This window comes from Lagopus muta, chromosome Z (genome assembly GCF_023343835.1).
Source record: "Lagopus muta isolate bLagMut1 chromosome Z, bLagMut1 primary, whole genome shotgun sequence".
NCBI classification, from domain to species: Eukaryota; Metazoa; Chordata; class Aves; order Galliformes; family Phasianidae; genus Lagopus; species Lagopus muta.
This window is the reverse complement of record NC_064472.1, coordinates 46,274,263-46,295,021: the sequence shown is the minus strand read 5'-3', so window position 1 is coordinate 46,295,021 and position 20,759 is coordinate 46,274,263. Positions and strand designations below refer to the sequence as shown.

Genomic DNA, 20,759 nt, shown 5'->3' with positions numbered 1-20,759 from the left:
TATTTTTCTTCTCTTGAAGTTTATTTATTATCCTTATATATCCTTACTCCATTTATTCTCTTCTCTGAATCCTACTAAACTGATGTCTGACTAATTAGGCTTCTCTCCCTGATATCTAACCTTGGGGGTTACTAGATTAAAATTGGAAAATATTTCTACTTGATAGGAATAGAAATTCAAAGGATGCTACATTCATTTTCCAAGGATAATTATTCCCAAACAAATGAAAAGAAGTTTAAGGCTGATTCATGATTTCATTTCAGCCCCAGAAAGTTTCCAAAGGAAGCAGTGGACTTCAGCATATGACACACAAAAACAAACAAAATGCTAAAAAGTTATACTTTTGTGTAAGCATGCACTGATGTAACTAGAGACAGATCTACCATGAGGCAAATGCATTTTGATATCTTCTCATATACACAGGACTCCCCTTTGTCAGAACATACAGTAATGCTGTTTTTGTAACAGACCTTCTGCAGGTAGAATATTTTGTGTACTGAAATCACTGTGATTAAACCAGTAACAGATAAGAGGTGAAAACACAATGTCAGAATGTGACATTAAGAACAAAAAGAACATACTTTCTGTGGATGCAAACTTCCACACTGTTCTGGCATGAACATCTCCAACAAATACTGTTTTATCTTCTGAAGCAACAATATCATGTGGCATCTCAAAGCTCTGTGAAGATAAGCAGCAACAGATTACTCTTCAGTGCCTACACATTCACGAGGCCTTTTTCACTCTAAAGCCCGAGAATGGTCATATCTAGTTCTTAGACCAGAAAATACTGCAGATCTAATGCAAGTGAAAGGAGAGGAATTACACCTCTATTGTTCACTTGCCTTCTCCAGGGATAACGTCACGGAGAGTATCAAATACATTAATGCTTAACAATTCCTATTTATATTTCAGCATTCAATTTTATCCAGTGAAATATGAGACACATACTGCACATATAGCTATGAATGATAGTGGTATTGAAATGTAGTTTACTAAAGGTGGACGTTTTGGATAGTGCTATGTGGCTACCCCCAGTGCAAACTTACATTTCCTATTTTTTAATCAAGGAAAGCAACCTTAATGCTCCTAAGCACAGATTCTCCAGATAAAACATATCAGCATGTACACATTCCATTAGCAGCTTTAAGCACTGGCACTAGATCACTCATTCTCCAAGAAGCCTAGGAAAGTCTGAGCTAAGTGGTTCCTTTTTCAAGGAAGCATGATGGCATGCTCTACCACTGTATCATTGCTTACAGGTTTAATGTTAGTAACACCTGAAATAGGATCCCATTTTACAAGTTAGGAGTGTGATGAATGGAAAAACCATAGTTTACCAGTCAATATGTATGGTTTTAGTGGGCACACTACATACAGGCATATATATATACATATACATACATACATATAAAACAGATCAGGAGACATACCAAAATACATAGAAAGATTTGAACTATTGTTTAGAATGATTATTAAGAGATGATATTGCTTATTATCATACATTGTTATCTCAAAATATGAATGGCCTCTCAGTCATAACCATAAGATGTACAGACAAGTGTGAGACACAAGTGCTGATCTGTTTAACTGAAGATAAAAATAAGAGGCAGGGAAACAAACAGTGCCAAAGATATTAAGTCTCCCCAGAATGGGCTCTTCCACACGGCTTTCGACTTCAAATTAACTTTTTGACCTGAATTATTGTTCTTGGTTTCTGCAGACTATGAAGAAATGAAGAACTAAATGAAGAACTTCAAGGAGAAGCAATAAGCTGCCACAGTGCTGAGTACATTCCAAGGGAACACCTACTCCATCTGCAACTTATAATTAATATACCAGAGAAGAACTAAAAGTTATCAGGCATTGTTTTTAGTGTATGTCTCTTCCCAGCTATTATTACTGCTCCCAAGAATAAAACATTTTAGGAGTAAATGGCAGCTCACTCTCCTAGCCCTGAGAAATCAAAGAACCTGGAATAAAAACTGGGATAAGGCAGTGTTTTTGTAGAAGCACATGCTGTTCTTTCCTAAATGCCTTTCCTGGACATTTACTGTATTTGCCTGGACATGGGGAGTTACAGATTCCTCCCTAAAAGAAGATTCTAAGTGTATCATTTATTTTACAGATGACTTAGGGATACTTGCAGCAGCAGGCTTTGACTCAATCTAGAACTACTTTCCTGACAAGTAGGGCTGCCATATTAAGAATTTCTTCTTCTAGTGAGTAGCCTGGAAAATTGAATATGGTGAACTTATTTATCAGGTCAAATTTTGTTAAGTGTTCTATCTTAGATCTCAGGACTGAAAACTACATCCTTTACACATTGCTAACACAAAGAACTGTTTATAAAAGAAAGAACCACCCCTCTTGCTTTCAAAAAAAAAAAAAAAAAAAAAAAAAAAAAATCACCAAACCAACCACCACCAAAAACATACAAAACCAGAAAAACAATTATCACTTTCATCCTAAATCACACTTCTTTATGGGTAAAGTTTCTCATAAGCCAAATGGAATGGAAGTAATTAGGAATACAGATAATAAATACTAAAAAATTCAGTATAATCATCCTTTCTAAATATTAATAAGACAGTTTTCATTACTTTTTGTTTTTCGTAAAAATCCTAGTGAAATTTTTCTCAGATGAAGAAGTGTGTCTATTTTACTTGTGCATATAAAATTTTACAAAAGCATAAAAACAACTCAAAAGTATTTCAAGATTCAATCTGCAGAATTTTCATTTATTTCACTCCAGATATTCCTAGGTGAAAGACCTTGGATCAAGTTAAGACTGATCTTGGATCAAATTATGAAAGCTGTGTACCTGAATTTTGTCTCCAGACAATAAACAAGTACACAGCAATTTTTTTCCCAAGAATCTGTAACTGCACAAATACTTGAAACAATCCAATACACATTGATTCTCAAGACAATGAAAATACTTTGGCAATTATAAATGAACACACTGGTGAAAGCCATTGGATAAAAAAATCCTCAGAAGGACTACTGATGTGCTAATGTTATGACAAAATTTCCTATGTGTGTTTATTCAGAAATAATGAATCCTAGTTACAAGTCCACACATTCAGTATTTGTTAGAGTCTGTAGGCAGCACAACAATTTGCTATACTCAGGAATAAATCTCTCTCTCTAGCATCACTTGAAACTGGACTGCAAATCAGAGTGTATATGCCAATCACAAATGGGAATCTTGACATTCATTCTTTAGTCTAAGGTGATCTACAATCAACAGTTTTACTTTAATTTTTCATAATACTATATAAATGCCATTTAGTCTTTACACTAGTCTTTTGCAAAGGGAGGAAGCAACCATGAACCATGTTCAATTTTATTTCTGCTTAGGAGAACCATTTTCTTTCAGACATATTACTAGCATGTAACTGTATGAATATTTCTGGACCTTTATTTTTCTTCTATATTTGTTTTAATAACTTTCTGCCAGCTATAAATTAAACTTATCTTAACTGATGGTGTTGACCAAAGAGATTACATTGAAGGTAGTATAATTTTTGAGTGTGACCTGATAATTCAGCTTCCTTACCAAGCTTATTACGAAAAACTCCTTTGAAAAATCATACATTTGGAAACAATACATTTTCTACAATAATAACATAATAATCTTCCATAAGTTGCAGAAGCAGAACATTGTCAACAATCTCCTGAATGTAAGTATACACCAGGAACTCTGTACAATACTCTACCTTTCTAAGTGGAATGAAACTATCAATTATCTCTCCAGTAGAGAAGTTCATCACAAATCCTTGCACTGGTTCTGACTCTCCAGGATAAGGCATTCCATTAACTGCAAAGAGCAGACCACCTGCAACAACATTGGATTTTCTGTAACAACCCACACACTGCAAACTACAAAGCAGACCAATGATAATAGATAGTATACATGAAAAAACCTGTCAGGCTGGCAGAGACAGAGGTAACTCAACAGGAAACTAAGTAACAATAGAGAAGTTAAGTAAGGTGTTAATGGGCAAAATTTTATCATTTAAGAACTGGAAATGTACAAATGACAAGAATGAAGAACACTATTTTACAGATTGGGCAAACAAAAGCAGGAATGTATGAGAGTTGAAAAAATAGAAATCATGCTTTAATATGGATGTTTTCTCTGGCAATAAAAACTTTTAAACAGAGAATCAAAAAGGCAACCAGTGGGACCCCAAGGATGTGAAAAAGGAAGCTCAATACTGGTTACTTCTCACTGCTGAGTATGCTGGGGGGATTCTGACACAATTTTTTTTTGTATCCAAGATGCAGAGAATCCAGTTCAACTTCAAGGAGATATATAAAAAGCTTTAGAAAAGTTGGAGGTTAGAAAGACTCTAGGCATGGATGCCATCTATTGAAGTTAAGAAGGAAGTCAAATGTGAAATTAAGTAACTCAAGCCAAACTGTGCCATCTAGCTCTGTTAACAGCCATGCTTCCAGACTGAGGAAGATACTGAATTCTGTGCAATGGTTATGTGTTGATATGAAAAGCATCTGGAAAGACTTTTTATTGAATTGTCGAACAGATGGCAGAAGAGCTTCAAAGGCAACTGCAGGGTGTTGCTGCTATGAGAAAAAAAAAAAAATCTAGATCTTATATACGTGAAGCTTTGATTGGAACTCACAGTGACAGCTCAAGATCAAAGAGCAACCACAAAAGGTCTCTGAAATCTTTGGCAGCATGTGCAGCGGCAGTTTCAAAAGCATGTTAAGCAACAACAGGAAGAACATTAGTATAGGAGGACAAGTTTGCCACTAGGTAAGAAGTCATGCCCACATGTTGAATACTGAGTGATGGTTAACTGTCTGCATCTCAAAAAACTACTAGAAAAACTCATGGGCAACAGGTTTATAGATAGAGACTATGAATACAAAGTCAAAAGTTATCACCTAGCACATTTAAGACAAAGTACTTGTGGGTGTGTGGGGAGAAAAAGAGGAGCAGACTGCAAAATGCAGTTGACTTGCACTCCCTCCCTAGAACACATCTCCTGCTGCCACTGCCAGAAACAGCAGTGGGCTTTACACATTGAGTATCTCAACTTGAACAGCATTTGTTAAATTCTTGGAAAATGAAACAGAGATAAACTCAGTATTAAATCTGATATCAACTAGAGAGTCAGGGGTCAGACATTCCAAAATTCCTAGTCCAGTTCTTAACATTTCTATTACTTTTGATATTGGTTTTAATAATCTGATCGAAAACCTTAATACAGTAATTGTATTTCATCAAATTTCATCAAATTTCAACAGTAAATCCTACAACTTTTAAATTAGAACTATTTGCTTTCAGATTTTTTGTTTTAAGAAACTCAACACTTTTCTTGATGGCTTGGAAGCTCTATAGTTTGCTCTTCTTAATGGAGCTTGAAATGAATATTTTAAAACATAATTTCTAACGAATTATTGACTGTGCAGTCACCAGGATGCAAACAGTATAATCTACTTGTTGACATCACATTTAGGGAGCCTAATCAGTCATTTCTCAGCAGCAGAGATTTATGCAAGCTTCCCTTCCTGCAAATTGGAAAAACAGACAGCTCTAAAATTTTCCATTACATCAACACCACCTTGAAAGAGAATAAATATCTGGCTGAAGATACACAATAGAACTCTATAAAATATTATTTTACGTATTGTGACATATTGGCAATCCTACAATTACTACCTGAAATCTCAAGAACAGGAAAAAGAATTACCTGGAGAATATGAAACAGCAAACAACTCTCTTCCAAACGATTTGTGCTTTATCTCTCTTACAAACTCCCCAGTTTCTAATCTGAAGCACTGAATTCGACCATTTTCCCTGTCTGCAACACAAAGCTGACTCAATTCAGGGATCAGAGCTAAGCTGTGAGGGATGTGAAACTGTCCAGGTCCGGCTTTGCCTGAAGTCTCTGCAAAACAAAATATCCACAACATCTGTTGAGGCACACAATGAAACTGTCAGCTTTGTTTCTAATAATATTTCACATAATGCAACAAAGCACTGGGAAAAGAAGAAGCACTATTCCATTCTTCAAGTAGTTTTACTCATTTGGGGAAGATGTGATTATCTTTCATATTAACTTTGTAAAATCCAAATCCATATCTATTCCTCTACAATATTTGGTAAACCTTACTCTGATTCCTCAGTCAGGCTGAAATGTAACTTAAAATGGGTGAGATAATGTCACAAGTCTTAGAAAAATGGTGAAGGCTTAAGCAATTTGATCAAATTTTTATAAAAAAGATGCTTATTTTTTTTTGAAAGTCAGAACATTTTATTGATACAAAAAGACACACCAACACTTACGCTAAATACGTGCTAACAGGCTGATGTATTTAGTGAAAATACAGATGCCCACAACAACACAATTCCACAGTGGGATAAATAGGAGAAAACTGGAACCCAATGATAAAGGAAAAAAAAAAAAAAAAAAATCAACTGAGGCCTTCAACATATGATGGTAACAGAACCTTACAATTCTTTTTTTCTTAGGTGAGAGTAACAATGCCAGCAGTTCCGCAGTTCACGACAACATGAATTGATGACAGAAGTACCAAGCATTCTAACCTTCTCCCCACTGCATGATGTACAATCCATCTGGAGAGAACTGAATGACGCGGCTGTTGCAGTAGCCATCAGACACATAAATGCTGCCAGTGACCGGATCCACAGCCACATCGGTTGGTTGGCAGAAATGACTGCTGTCACTGCCTGGCTGCAGAGCTACTCCGAGGATCAGCAACGGTTCTTTTGCATCCACACCCAGTTTGAAAACCTTTTTAGCCAAAGGGAAAAGAGAAGAGGTTTCAACTATGGAGGGTGAAATAAGAAGAGGGAGAACTGCCAATAGAAAGTATATGTATTATTCTGCATAAAGGAACTGCATATACTAAATACAACCTTAACGTTCTGATTATGACATCTACCATCAGCTTTATAATAGTTCTGATTCTGAGAAATTTTTAACACAAATTTCCCATGAGTACAGCAAACTAAACAGTTGCCATTCCGAGTTAGAGTTCACAAGAAAGCTGATTAGCAAAGATTTAGCAGAAAAAGCTGCCTTCTTTTGAAAGAATCACTTTTTAAAAACGGGTATTTCCACTTCTGAATACTACACTCAAGTTACCCCACACACAACTATATTCCATGAAGGTCAAAGGGATCTATTTCTGTGGGCACATTCTTAATGTTTGTCTTCACAGACCTTATATATTTTTATTTATTTATTTATTTTATATATATATATATATATATAAAAACAGACCTTATATAAATAGCTTATATTATAAGTTCACATAAATCTCACAGAAAGCAAACAAACAATAATGGCAAACTACTCATGTTCAGTTATTACAGCTTCACAAACGTACCTGATGGAGAGCTACATCAGTGACCCAGTAGTTACCATCTTTATCTATACTCAAGCCATGTGGTAGATAAAATCTGCAAGCATAAATACAGAAGAATCAAGTTAAAAACTTCTTCTGAGAATAATGATGTAAAGTAGATTTGCAGATTTCATTTTTTAATCATGAAATAGCAATACACTAAAAAAAAATTGATAAAGTACTGCTCTACTAATAACTTGTTGGCATTTCACAAAAAAGAAAAATATTTATCTAGCAGTACAGAATTTTCTTTACAAGAATGTCTCAAATTTGGAAGTCACTTTATCTCTGCATTCTCAGTCAGGCTAACATTTGATGACTTTAAAGAAAACAAACAACACTGCATTTCTGCTAATCTGTCTGGTAGGTTAAATGAAATAAATTGGTAGAAAGCAGATGTAATAAAGAAGGTAAACAATTAGATTTCCTGATTTTTCTGTTGTTTAAGAAACTCAAGAGGTTACAATCACACAATGCAATACAAAACAAGCATGTGAAAATGGGTTGGCAACTTTTGGGACTCAAATATATGGAAATGTTAGTAGTTCTATTAGTAAGGGCAACAAAATCCACACAAACCACAAAACTTACAGATTTCTGCCTGTGGAACGCAGCAGCTTTGCGTTACTTGGATTCAGAACAAGAATTGTGTTTTGCTCGATCGGTCCAAGTCCTCTTTGTTGATAAACAAATTTGCTGTCGAAAGAACTAAACAAAAACATTGGAATACAAAGCCAGTATTAGAACAGTCCAGTGGCGACCAGTAAACACAAAACTTAAAGTCAGGTTTTGTATTTTAATTCCAGTGCAGGTCACTTGACTTTTTTGAATTTTTATTTTCTTGCTGTATTATTGTCGTCTTATTTTATTATTTTATGATCCTAGGAGTTCTAATTTAGGATATCTGCATTTCCTACTAAGGTTACGACATCCTAATTCAAGGAGCAAACAACCAACTCAGCAACAACTAAAGATAATTCCAGAGCAAGCTGGCAAACCAAAAAGCCTTCTGAGTTTTTTTTATTGTTATTGGGCTTTGTTGTTTTTTCTTTTTTCTTTTTTCTTTGCCAAGGCAAATAAAAACAATGCAGTCTAAGTACAAACACAGTAAATCACCAGGGCATAATTACCAGAATGAACCAGTGTAATGTATACATACATATATATCTTACCTGCAAAGCTCCACGCACAATTTTCAAAGTAAATGGAATTTATTAATAAAAAAATTATTTAAACAATTATAACATTATTATGTACTCTGGACATTAAAAACCAGAACTGATTAATGTTCCAGACATAAAACTACCATACGATGCATAAAGAAAATAATAATCAGCTTTTTGTATTCCTACAGAGAAGCTGGCTATTCCTTCAACACTTCAAATTGAATGCATTCAGCCTTCAGATGCTCTGTTAACCTTCATTAAAATTCTATCAACAAAATTTAGATATAAATGTTAAAAAATGGTACTAGGTTATGGATAAAAAATGTTAATAAATGACATGCTCTGCCCTCCTGCCTTATATTTTTAAGACCATTTTTAATCCCCCTAAGAAAAACCCAGACATGACTGATGCAACTTGGTAAACAAGAATATATTTCATAGTCACAGACAAGATAATGAATATAGCTATTAAGGCTTTAAATTCCATAGTCCTAACAGCCTAGTCTCTCCGAAATATTAAATATTCATATGTCTAGAATTTTTATTGTGGAAAAGCAACACCAGCTTCATTTGTAACCAGAAAAACCTGTAAAATAATGCATTCAAGTTTACACATAGACTAGGATTAAAAAAAAAATAGTGTTTAGATATCATCTTTATGTACGCTGACTATCTGTTGCTACTTATTTATCTGCTGACAAAAATCAATATATCCCGTTAGCTGGAAATGATCATGAACAAAATGTTACTAGAACTCTCTGCAGAGCCCTTCCTGAACACTTTGCCAAGACATTATGTTGAAATGCACAGAATCACAGAATATTTGAGGTTGGCACGGTCCTCTGCATCTTTTGGTCCAACAGCTGTTCCGGAAAGGCCACACAGTGCAGGGTGCCTGTGCCCATGCTCAGGCAGCTTCTGAAGGTCTCCAGGCCCCACAGCCTGGACCTGTACCAGCGCTCCACCACCCACACAGCACATATGATCTGAGTGAACCTCTTGTGCTCCAGTTTGTGTCCACGGCCTCTTGTCCAGCTGCTGGGCACCACAGAACAGAGCTTGGCTCTGTCCCCTTTGCACTCTCTATTCAGGTATTTATAGACATTGACGAGATCTCCAGCCTTCCCAGCTGCCTCACAGAAGGGTATATCCCAGTCCCTTTATCAACTTCACATACAACACTCCAGGTTAAAGAAAAAAATAAAAAGAACAAACCCACAAAGTCTCCCAAAAAGGCCCAACTCACGTTGGCTAACTTCAGTAAATGGCAGGGGCCCAAGGTCCCGATACTCCTAAGACTTTGTTGCAGGCATAGAAGACCACTGGAAAAGCAACACTGGACAGACAGAGCTAATGCTTGGCAGCAGCACAGCAGTTTCTAAGATACTTGGCTAACGTTATATCTTTATGTATGAATGCAAAGATGTAGGTTTGGGGCCAACAATCTTACTCCTGCCTTCCACAGCTGCATGATAAATGTTTGTTTGCTACCTGTTTATCTTTGCTAAAATGTGTTAGTTACGCCCACATTAATGGATACAAGTGAAAACAGCTGAAGGTCAAGCTCAGTGGACACTATTAGTATTAATCAGCACAGCTAATCACAGAAGAGAATCTTAGTGAGGGTACGCATTCCATGAAAACAACAGCAACAACAAGAAGAAAAAAAGATTCCATCTCTAACTGACTAGTTAGCTTAAAAAACTATCAACTTTCCTGATTATTATTCTGGATCCTAGAAACAGCCCTGCCCAGAATTCTAAGCTTTCCCTGTTAATAACTACTCAGCTCTTCTGGGAAATGAGTGGTTTCAGCATAAATATGAGATAATATAATAATAAGATAAATATAATATTTTCAGCAAAGGAAGCTTAGTGAACACTGAAATGAGGATATGGAATGGAATTTCTTGCATCTTCTCCCTGAAAAATGTTCTTCTCTACGAGTTAGACTAGTGTGCTACAGAGCCACTCTTCCTAGGGCTTACGACCATTTTACAAGGTAGTCAGCATTTCTTTTTTATTTGATAAATGGGAATAAAAAAATATTTAAAAAAAACAAAAACAAACAAAAGAACACCTTATTGTTAAACATTATATTGCTCTGCTCCCATCATTGTTTTCTAGTAGATTCTGCAGTTTCATATCAAAGGACAGCTAAAATACGCTGAATGTCACAACTTCTAACTTCAAACTCCAATTTCACAGCTATTTTTCTGCTTCTCAGCTGGACGCTTCATACTAACATAAACAATTTAGTACCACATCTAGTGTCTTTCTGGCATGCTATGTATTAAGCTTAGACAGATCACCTGACCTCATAACCCTTGAAAGTACAATGCAGAGCTCTATTCTTAGTCAATATCCAGACTAAATTAAATCTAACTACCTTGTCAGGAATGCAATAAACGTTTAAGAAAGATTCTATATTCTTTTTTTCTTTTTTTTTTTTCTCTCTATCATTTACTCACAGTCAATCTTTTTTCATCACGAAAACCAAAAGCTTTCAAATGATTAATTGCTCAACCAGGTGAATAGTTCCATCTTTTTGCACACTGCACACACAGCATGAAAGACTAAACTGAAAACAGTATGTGGTAAGAGAACATGAATAATTTAAAGGAATTATTATTATTTTATTTTTTAAACTATGCCAAGAAAGAGCTAAGAGCCACTGAAAAAGCTGCTACTATATTACAGGACTTGACATTGCATAACTGTGCTCCAAAAGCAGACTAAGGCTGCCTTACAACACAGCACAAGGCATTCATTCAGCTATATTTAGTTGATCAAGAATCCAGCTTTTATGGCATATATTAATAACGCACTGGAAACACTTGCACAGTTTCTACAGTTTCTAATAGCACAGATTCTTTTTTTTTTTTTTTTTTTTTTAAATTTGTTCCTGTAGTATGCACTAAAATAGAAAAATTCTGAGCTTTCAGGTTCAATTGATCATGTTTAAGATTTGCAAAGAAAAATATATACTCAATTACCTATGTATTTCCTACTAAATACATTAACTTCTGAGTTAATTTCTTATCCTCCACATCTAAAAGCGACAGGAATGACACAATTATTACACAAAGGAGTATTGATTACATTAAGCCTCTGAACTTTGTCCCTATCAGTTACCATGTTTCAATAAAGAAGCTGCAGAAATAAGAAGTCGTAAGATGAACTAAAAATGAATGCACTTCATTTGCAAAAGGAAACCTAACAATATCGAATGAAGTGCTTAGCTAGCAGATACAATAATTCTTTGAAGCTGACTTTTTCCACACAGTGTCCAATGTCAAACTCTAGAATTCACTGATAATGGTGTAAAGGTTTCGCAGGGATTCCTAAACTATAAATAAAAATAAAAGTGAAAGACAGCATTATATAAACAGGGCCACCATACTCTATTTGGAATGTTCTGTCCTTAGATTATGTATTTTTGGGTGTATTAAACACTAGAAGAATGGCTTTTCTTCTCTTTTTGAGATTACACTAGTTTTTAATTAAGTCAGTAATGAAAAAAATGTTCTGAGCATGTTCTCTTTAACAATCAATTTTTTTTGGCCCCAGTGGATATAGAGATAGATGCACTCAATCCAGATGAACCAAAACTAGCTCTGCATGCCTTACACCCATACATTTAGTAAATCTTACTAAAATATAATTCTTCCAGGCTAGTTAATCCAGACAACAACATGGAGAAGTAGGAATAATTAAGATCACACTAATTAGGGCATGCAGTTTTGGAACCAAATGTACAATGATGTTAATCCTTAGAGAAATGTTCTTATTGTCCAAAGCTCTAGCAACCCCATAAATGACACCTGTCAGTCACAAGCTCTGAGTCTCCTCAAGGCACTTTCAGCCAAAGAGTTGAATTTTAAGTAGCAAAGGATCTGTACAAAGAGCTGAATCTTAAATAGAAAAGGATCTACTTTGTTTCTTCAAGAAGACACTCAAACAGCATACACCAATTTGATCTTTTAACATGTAATTCTGCAAAGGATCTACTTACTTTTCATCCCAAACATGATCACCTCTGTGGAAGATAACTAGGTTGTTCTCAGGGTCCAGAGCCAAACCAGAAACTTGGCCTAGTTTGAGGTCTAACCCTGGCCACTCTGTAGCCTCTTCTATGTGGAAATCTGATCAAAGAAACAAAAGACATTAATGCAGTGTATTTATAAAAACAAAAACAAAACAAAACATAAAATTGGTAAACAGGAGTGTTTGATATTGTATGAATATTACCTTACATGCATAATTTTCATGAAAACACTGCAATTCAATTCCAAGCATAATTTTATTGCAGTAAAGCATGCACAAACACTGGTATCCGTTATTTGCAGGAACACAGACATTTCAAGACTTCTACTGACTTCATTCTTCTGTGCCTTATAAGCATATAGCTACACAGATTCTAGATGTCTGAGGAGCTCTGCAAATACTTTCTAACACTGATCGATTACAGAAACACACAACTGTTAATCATTATATAAAATTATATATATATTATAGTACATAAATATTTTTAATGTAGATTACAGGCATGAATAGGAAACGGATATCTAAGTTTGATGAAAGAAACAAAGGGCATAATATCTATCACTGTTTATGAAATAGGACACTGTTTAAGAACAAATGCAGAGCAGTTTTTAAGTAACACAGATCTGATCTTCATACTAAATCAAAAATACAGGAATTAAGCAAGTGAACACTGCTAACAAGTAGAATACTTCCTGCACTTGTCTTAAATTGGAAAACTCCCCAGTGAAGAAGAAAGAAAAACACAGCTGTAACTAAGATTAAAATTAGAAACAGAAGTTTGCTTTAACCTATGTTGCATGTAAAAATTGAGTGATTAAAGGCAGAAAAAAAATTGGAAAAATTGCAGAGTGTTGACTAAGAAAATTAATTTCTCACAGATAAAGTGCTTAATATGAAATCCAAGAGGTTGGTTTGCATTGCTGCTGCATTATGAAAGAAAAAATGAGATGGGACACAAACCCCAACCTCTTCAACCTGACAACCATAACCCCCACTTCCCTTAATACTGTGAAGAGGTGCAGAGGACAGAAAACAACCTTCTACAATCTACTCCAGGAAAAGAGAAAAATAGTGCTGAAACCTAACTAAGATATATATTTTACCTTTACAAACATATCTTGATATTTATTGCAATTTTATCTTTGCAGCTTTAGATAACAGAGTAGGTTACAGAGAAACTAAGGCAAATCTAAGACAGTCATGATCTGCTGTGAACACAATCAACCATGAAATTCTGAAACAAATTATATCCTAATCTGTAGTAGTTTTAGTCTAGAAAAAAAAAAGCTTCAAGCTAAAAGAACTGTGAAGAAAAAAATTACACACATTCAAAAAATCCACAGCACCTCTGTACAGTACTGATCATTAACAGCAGGCACAGTGCGAGGTACACTAGCCTCAACCAGGACACTAGGGTTTCAAAAGGAATGAAAGGATGCAAATCCAGTGCCACTTGTCCATCCCACACTTATGCATGTTTAATGTTTTGATGTTTCTTGATCACTAAGACTTTTCAAAAAAAAAAAAAATTCTAGCACATCTGCAAGTCTAAACACAGAAACATACATTTTGGTCTTTGTAAAATTCAGTTTCTCAAAAGTCATGTACTGCAAAATACAAAATTTTGTTGTCCTTTTTAAAAGGCTAAAAGATTGCTGATAGATAAAACCAATAAAATAATAGAATCATTTAGGTTGAAAATGACTTTAAATATTCTTAATCACAAGAAATTGCATTTTCTTACCGTTTTTCAAAATTCATTTATTATGGTTTGTTGTTTTTTTTTTCCCCTTTGATTCACACAGGAAGCCCTCGTAAAAAGGTGTATCTAAAAGGGAACTCACTTTTCTTACAAAAGCTTGCATACTAAATTCACATACATCTGAAACTATTATTAATTCCCTACAAAAGCACCCACAACCAGTTACATATGAAACCAAGCAATGACTTATACCCATTAAAATAACTTAAAAATACAGCTATACAACAATCAGTGGTTTTGTTGTAAATGTGACTTCTAAACTAAGGATCAGAACATCTGAATGGCAATTCTTCTGATTCAGTAACATTATTAAGAATTAAACAGACTTCCAAAATGCAAATCGGCTTCTAATTTCCCTAGAATTGAAAGGGTGAAACCTCTACTTATCAGTAAAATTACAACTTACTCTCTGTAAACCCTTGGCAGATCTTAACTTTATGAATTTTATTCATTCCCTTCATTTACTCTCCGTGACCACAGTTTTTATCTACATTTTGACAAATGTAAACAAGAGCTCTAAAAGGAGTTTTTAAAACTGGAAAATTATGCTGTAAGCTACAATTAGGAGATGCAATTGTGCTGTTGCAGTGATGCAGTACAACATGACTGACCAATGAACAGTCACACAGTAATAATATAACAGTGTGGGAACAGCAGTGGCATAAGCTTATAGACATAATTACAACAACCTTACTTACCTGGTCACTAGAGATTTCACATCAGTCACATGTTAAAAAAATAGAATATTTGGCAAGACTAAAAATATTAAATTTTTACAATTCTGGTTAAGCAGTTAAATGAAATGGATGTTGTAATTTTGCAGAAGCCACAGTCTTCTAACAAGCAGAATTTTTTAAATTCAATATAACAGTTTTATGAAGGGTGCAATGTTTCTTTTCATTAAATCACCACAACTTAAAGCCTTAAATCTTCTTTCTCTATTAGAGAAAAAAAACCGTTAAAGAAGCAAGGTTCTGTTTTCTAGTACACATACATCCAAAAATCTGGATGTGATTAAAGACTTTATTGCACTAAATATTTTACCAAAAGATGGCGCTGACAGCTTCTGCTGTTCAAAATTTCTGTAATTAGCAGCAAGAAACAATGGGAAAGAACGCTAACATCATTTCAGTTTTGCTTTATCTCAGAACTGCAACTTTTAGAAGTGCATTTATTAGTGCTCCGCCAACATATTCCCCTCAGATAAATACAGAGCAACTAAAGTATCAGAGAAAACACTTTCTACAGTCAGAATTAATGCCATAATATGGTGTTGTGAATATGGCATTTATTCACTTCGCTGACACTCTTTCACCTGAATCAGTTAAAACAAAGACTTATCCAAGCCTTTTTCCTTCTGCACATCACATGTGATCATTTTGAAGTTAACAAAATGGTTTTGCAGATATATGCATGCTACCCTTCCAATAATTGAACTCCACTGTTGCTTATGGAATCACATTTAACTTGTTAGGCAAGTGACAATATCCTGTTGGTTTTGTTTGTTTTTTTTTTGCCCTCTATGCTAATAATTTGACAAGGCTTTCATTTAACCAACTGAAATAAGAGAACACTGGAAAGTCCCTAGCTTTGGCTTTCCATTTAATACATACCTAGAACTGTGCTGCATTTGAATACTGTAACAAAAGCTCACATAACACTACATTTTGAATAGAAATAAACAATCAAATGAATGATGTATAATTGTATACAACAGTACTTTGAAACATCAAGTTTGTTGGTTGCAACATAAAAGCAAGCATGTGCTGCTGCAACTTACGCATACAGATGACTTCCATGCATACATACCAGTTTTTGTTTTGTTTTGTTTTAAATAAGATACTGATCACATGCTGCATTATCTGGCTTTCCACATTAGCAAAACTAAGCACAATCACACAGACAAAAATGCAACTAAAACAAACACAACACTTCTAAGGTTTCTGCTGTCATGGAAACCTGAAGGGAATTAATTGTAATCCTAGTATAATGCAACGGCCTGTGCAGAAATATTAGGATAGCCAAAGCCAATTTGTAATGAATATTTTACTTCTGAAGACTTTTTCATCATTAACTGCAACTCTTTTGGAATGAGGGAAAAAACAGCCAACAGAATTACAGCAGTGAATCTCAAAAATCTTGTGTCTGACAAACCAAATAAATCCAAAAAATTAAAGTACAGCAGTTATCTCAGTGACTACTTCAAAGTAATTAACTGTATTAAGAAAACTCCTCACTCCCTGTGATTAGCATGTACTTTTGGTTTTAGCCAGTTTTAGCATTATTGATACAAAATCTTTTAAACTGGAAAACAACCTCTACAATCCAAACAGTACCAGTACTGTTTTTCACATATGGAGGGGAAGAAAACAATGAAACCCCTCTTAAAATAAGGCAGAACATTTCCACAATTAGGAAAGCTGCTATATAAAATACTTCAAAGTATCAACTGATATTCCCTTCAGATTTGCTAATGTGGATCACAGCTCTTAAATGGCATTTCACTGTATAAAATTAACCCCTAACCCACCTCCTGTATTTTCTTTTTCCCAGCTTCCCTCAGCATGCTTAGGCTGTTGTAAAGGAAACTGTTTGTTTTCTGGTGGCCTCAAGGTAGACTCTAGTCTGTGAAATTTGTGAATTCTGTCTCTGACAAGAACAGTACTGTCCCTCTCATGATTTGTGATCTCTCTGGCAAGGTCCTTCTTTTGGACTACATTAGCAATCTCAGCTACAAGATCTGATTCTGCCTTTTCTGTAGGGTTTTGTTTATGCACGTGAACAACATCTTCCCTTTCTCCTAGCAGCTTGGAAAGCAGAGAATAGAAATCACCTGTACAGAAAAGAGAAAAGAGGAGAGGAGGAAAAAAAACCCAAAACAACAATTATAACAGATCAGTTTTAGAAAATTTCAGCAAAGCACATGTAACATAGTTATTCAAACACTCATTGCCAGTAGTAGCATTGGAGGGAATTGTGTCTCAGGAATTCAATGAGCCAATCCTGTGGTATGAAAAATTGATGCCAATTCATTATAATCTCTCATTTGCACAAAGAAGTCTACTTATACCTGACATTTTGGCATCCAATACTCATTACTCCTGTACGTGTGCCCTTGGGAAAAAGAAAAGGGATGTATATAATTATAAGATTATTTATCTAGATTTGAGCAATTACCTTTGCAGGTCACTGCTGACTTGCTCTGTTTTTATATAACAGAGGTGTAAAAACTCTATAGTTAGTCACTTGTAAAGAGAATAATACACAGTCACAATACACACCAAAATACATTCTTTTGAAATCTGTCACCACATAAGAAGCTTAGTCTGAAAGAGAATAAAGCTTCATAACTGCAAACAGATTCCACATAGCACATAGCAGAAAGAAGACTTATAACTGAAACACAGAGTGGTCTATTAAATATTCCCATACTAATTCAGTCTAGGTCTTGCTCTTCTCCTCCCTGCAAATCACAGAATCATAGGGGTTGGAAGGGACATCCAGAGATCATCGAGTCCAACCCCTCTGCCAAAGCAGATTCCCTACACCGTAAGAATGGACTTCAGCCATAGATTCAGCTAGTAATTCAGAGAACAGTATTTTCCCATTTACAGTCATTGGTACAGTTGTCTTAAGTATTTCACTAAATTCCAGAACAATTTACTGAACCCAAAATTAAGTCTGCAAAGTCCACAGGAACAATCTTCTCAAAATACTCAAGCCAAACTCAACTGTTTTGGTGAAGTCCATTTTCAACTTTTTTTGATAGAATTTAATAAAAATGATGACAAATGTATATCCTACTAAACAGGAGGTACCCAGCTTGTTTGAGAGTTGCGTAAACAAGTCTCAGAAACTACCATCAGTTCTGTTATGAACAACAGAAGCTACATGACTTGAACAGAAAGAAATATTCAATATGCATACAGATCCAATTCAAACAATTTCTATGACTCTATTTCATTTTAAGAAAAAATAACTCATGATTAAAAATTTGCATTATTTCATACACATCACAGGATAAAAAAAATTATACTATTTAGATAAGAAAAACTATAACTATTACAGCTTTCACAAAGAAATCAGAATCAGAAACCACCACTCGCACCCTGGAAATTATGTCTTTTGAAAACATCCTTAAGAGGATCTGTCATATTTATAAACAGTCCTACTTCAATGATTTTGAGTAGCATTCTACTCAGTGTCCTTGCAAATGGAGTATCCCAGGTGAAAACTCCTGTCAGAAAATAATTACTGAAGTAACAGGGCCAATTTCAAAGAAATCAAAAGAACAAAGCAAATTAGTTAAGAGAAAAAAAACTGTTATTTAAAAAATATGAACTATTTGCTTCAAATACAATTATGGAGCCTGAATGCTTCATAACCATTATAATGTCTTTCAACTAGTCCAAGTAGTAAGAACAAACAGACATTCAAGTAGTATGATACAATGGAAATTTCAAATAAATACCGTATTTACTTTAAGAAACTTCCATAATTATTTTAATCAGGTTCAGTAGCCCCTGAAAGCATCCAGGAATTCATGACGATGCGGGAACGTATCTGGAATTTCCTTTATATAGAAGCATTTGGCATTAAGGTGGTTTTCATTGGCCTTAACTGTACATTTCCACCATTTTATAAATAAAACTAAGTTCCTAAGTACAAACATTCTGATTTCACGAATGGACAAAAGGAGACCTGTAGAAGAAAAAGTCTGCTGACTTTTTTCTAAGCAATAATTTCCAAAGGAGAGGACTGAATGGTAAAGGGAGCATTCTTAATGCTTTGATACAACTGTCAACAACCTTCATTAGCTTAACAACCTGAAATTAGCTTATCTTACCACAGAAGAAAACAAAAAGCTGCTCAGGGAAGATAAGAACTAAGAGAACAACAAAATCTGACACAAAAACAATAAAAGCCCCAAGTATCATCGTAAGAACAAGGTGTTTTCAAGGATAATTCTAGTGTCTTCACAGGAGGGGAAGGGATGCAACTCCAAATAAGTTGATTTAGTTTTCTCCCACACCAACTGTAAGAGACATTAACAACATTCCAGCAATAGAGTAATGAGTGTGGGGGTTTCAGAAGGTCACTGGCAGTGGCTACAGATATTTTCCAGACTGAGTCCTACCCGTGCTCTAGAGGGGTATGGTAATCACCGCACTTGAAAGTATTTAGGAACTGTCTGAACGTATAAAAAAAGTGTGTGCCTCATGGAGTGAAAGCAGTGTGAAGTGATGCTGCTCTAAAACCACAATCTTTAGCCTAAGTGAGTTTCTTTGACAAATAAGTAAGAAATCCCTACACCGAGGGTTCCAGTGGACATAAGTGAATGCTACAGATCTGCTCAACAGCTCCATATGCTCAGCATAAACAGCAAGCCTGAAGTCTTGCTGTCTTTGTTGACATCTTTTCACTACTCACAGTATTTATGAAGGAGAAAGGATGTGTGCAAATATGAATGGGAAGCATTGAGGACTCCTGGTTATTAAGTGTAGCCAACCCCTCTCTGAATTTCATATATTTGCCTTTCTCAGCTTTACAAACCACATACAGACTCCAACTAATATGGCAGAAGCATCATTTTAAGAAGTTATTCAGAATTCACTGTAGATAACTTGCAACGCGTAGACTTTCTGATTAACAGTTGGATCTCAGCAAGAAACATCCAGTAAATGTCAGAAGAACTAACGTTATTTCACAGCTGTTTTGTACTAGCCAGAACAGCTGAAGGATGTTGCCTGTCTGAAGACACTCAGTGGGAAAGAAACGCAAGCAAGATACATCATATTATTTGTTTGGTTTTGTTTGAGATGAGACTATGTGACCTTTAGAGTGTCTGTGTATGGCTAGAAGACAATATGGATGAAGGCACAGCTTGTTCTTGTTGAGATAACCAAAGTCTAGCATGAATAATTTTTTTCCTCACAATACTCAGTGCAGTTTCAGGAAAGCTGACTGACTAGATTAGTTTCAGAGAGGATACTTCCATGCACTTTTATGTTTAAGCTACCAGGACACTTACTTCTAGCTAATACAGTACGAGATAACTGGCTAGAAATAACTAGTTCTATCTGTTCTAAAGGAAGAGAAGCTGTTAAAACCAACATCTCCAGAATAATAACTAAAAAAAAAATACAGAAGTATAGTGCAATTAAGTTTAACCTTAAGTTCTATGTCAGTTTGATGCTAGCAACAGAACCTGACCTCTATAGAGGGCTGAATTAGTTGAAGATAACAAAACAGTTTAGTATGTTAAGTTTATCATGTTGACCACCACAATCTGGAAAGAATCCTGATGATTTTAGTCCTGGACGGTTCAACACCATTACCATCATTTCTGTCCATGGCTCTTAAGCTGCACCATCATAGTAT

General features: G+C 35.1%; 1 protein-coding gene across 4 annotated transcripts in view; it reads right to left on the bottom strand.

Annotated features, from left to right (window-relative positions):
* Window positions 1-20,759, bottom strand: part of PAM (peptidylglycine alpha-amidating monooxygenase) — a 121,159-nt gene that overhangs the window by 6,842 nt on the left and 93,558 nt on the right. For 3 of the 4 annotated variants that reach the window (XM_048932283.1, XM_048932285.1, XM_048932284.1), the window contains exons 15-22: window positions 16,909-17,211; window positions 12,585-12,714; window positions 7,996-8,112; window positions 7,387-7,459; window positions 6,581-6,788; window positions 5,724-5,921; window positions 3,723-3,841; window positions 582-681 (exon numbers count right to left, since the gene is read on the bottom strand). In XM_048932283.1, the coding sequence (XP_048788240.1) occupies window positions 582-681; window positions 3,723-3,841; window positions 5,724-5,921; window positions 6,581-6,788; window positions 7,387-7,459; window positions 7,996-8,112; window positions 12,585-12,714; window positions 16,909-17,211 (1,248 nt within the window). The remainder of the gene's footprint in view (window positions 1-581; window positions 682-3,722; window positions 3,842-5,723; window positions 5,922-6,580; window positions 6,789-7,386; window positions 7,460-7,995; window positions 8,113-12,584; window positions 12,715-16,908; window positions 17,212-20,759) is intronic. The other variant, XM_048932286.1, reaches the window with a different exon arrangement.